Source organism: Silene latifolia, chromosome 9 (genome assembly GCF_048544455.1).
Source record: "Silene latifolia isolate original U9 population chromosome 9, ASM4854445v1, whole genome shotgun sequence".
NCBI lineage: Eukaryota > Viridiplantae > Streptophyta > Magnoliopsida > Caryophyllales > Caryophyllaceae > Silene > Silene latifolia.
Window position 1 is genome coordinate 92,360,635 of NC_133534.1, and position 1,866 is coordinate 92,362,500.

Consider the following 1,866-nt stretch of genomic DNA (forward strand, 5'->3'; position numbering starts at 1 on the left):
CATCTTCAGAAATTGACAAGGAAGCTTAATGCATTTCACAAGCAGACAATTATCAATAACTCTAAGGTGAACATAGGCGCTTCAACAAGTTTTAGGCTTTGCAAAGAGTATGCGAATGGCTATGAAAATGTTGGTGCATCATTGACGGAGTTTAAGAATTTCAACAGGGATGTCAAGTGTTTTATAGGTGGAAAAGATGCTCAGATGGTCATTGATCGATTTAAAGAGATTTCTGAAACAAGCAAGGGGTTTTATTTTGTGTAGTACACTGATGAATTACATATTTTGTCTAGACTCTTTTGGTGTGATTCACAATCTAGGTAGAACTATTCATTGTTTGGTGATGCTGTTAGTTTTGATGCAAGTTATGGAACCAACAAGTATAATATGATGTTTTCACCTTTCACTAGTGTTGATCATCATAAGAAGTCTATTACATTTGGCGCAGCATTGCTTGAACACGGGGATGAGGAATCATTTCAGTGGTGTCTTAAAAAAAATTTGGATGCAATGAACCAAAAAGAACCCTCGTCACCGCTTTTGCATGTGGCATATCATGCAAAAAGTGACTGTTAAAGTAGGTCCATCCATTTGCAAGGATACAGACTTTCTGCCTCGTTTCAATTCAATTGTCTGGGATATTACGTTAACTGTTTTTGAGTTTGAGTCTAAGTGGGCGGAGGTTATCAAAGAATTTAATTTGGAAGATAATTCTTGGTTGTGCAGTATTTATTTTGATCGTGCACAATGGATTCCTGCATATTTTACTGATTTGCTTATGGGTTGTATATTGAGAACTACGCAAAGATCTGAAAGTGAGAATTCAAAAATTTTGAGAATAAGTACTCTGGTTGAATTTTTGTTGAGATTTCAAATTGATATGGACCAGCAGCGTTATGCACAAACCTGCCTTGACAAAGATAGTGATCATTCGCTTCCCAACTTAGTATCGCCACTAGGAATAGAGAAGTATGCTTCAACTGTGTATACCCATGCTGTTTTCAAGGAGTTCCAAGGTGAAGTGGAGACTGCTATATGCTCATGTGGTGTCGTTGGAGTAACACATGACATTGATCATGAGTATTGTGAAGTTGGTGATGGAATTAGTGGCAAAATTTTCAGAGTTGTGTACAGTATTCTGACTAATGATGCTTCTTGTTCATGCAAACTATTTGAAAGGAAAGGACTCTTGTGCTGTCGTATTGTCTCTGTTTTGAAGGGGAAACAAATCACTAAAATACCTGAGAAATATATCTTGAAACGGTGGACAAATAATTCTTACATGACTACTTTTGCTGATGCACACGGCACTGTTGATGAAAACGTTGATGCTACTCACTATCACAAATTAGTTGTCTCTAATGTTTGATCTGAGTTCTATTCTATTATCCTTGTTCTGATGTCACTGCCGGAGGGTCAAGTAAAGGAGTTGTCATGTATGCTGAAGTCATTTCGCGAGAAATTCTGTCCTCGGGATGTTCAAATGACAAAGGATCAAGAAATGGAGTAGTTGTTGGGGTGTAGTTCATCTTCCACTGTGACGATATTGCCTCCACGTCGCGCAAAGAATAAAGGTAGAGGGAAGATAATGCAGTCGGATAAGAAAAGGGCAATAAAGAAGGCGAAAAAGCCAAAAAGACTATGTAACAACTGCAAACAAATGGGGTATCATGACAAACGAAATTGTCCAAATCCTTTTGTTAAAAAAGCTCCAGATACAACAAATGTATGTATTATTTTCACAAAACGTTTTATTTGATTTTTTGCTGGAATTCTTGTGTTTGTCTGTGCTTTTGAGCTTGGCATTTTTCTCTGTAGAATGATTCATCAGAAGAAGAAGATAATGATGAAAAGGATGAAGAAGAA

General features: G+C 37.1%; 1 protein-coding gene across 1 annotated transcript; it reads left to right on the forward strand.

Moving 5' to 3' along the window:
* Positions 1-556: 556 nt before the first annotated feature.
* LOC141601337 (protein FAR-RED ELONGATED HYPOCOTYL 3-like) lies at positions 557-1,369 on the forward strand. Its single transcript, XM_074421611.1, has one exon. It carries the CDS (start codon positions 557-559, stop codon positions 1,367-1,369), a length of 813 nt encoding a protein of 270 aa, XP_074277712.1.
* The last annotated feature ends 497 nt before the right edge of the window (positions 1,370-1,866 follow it).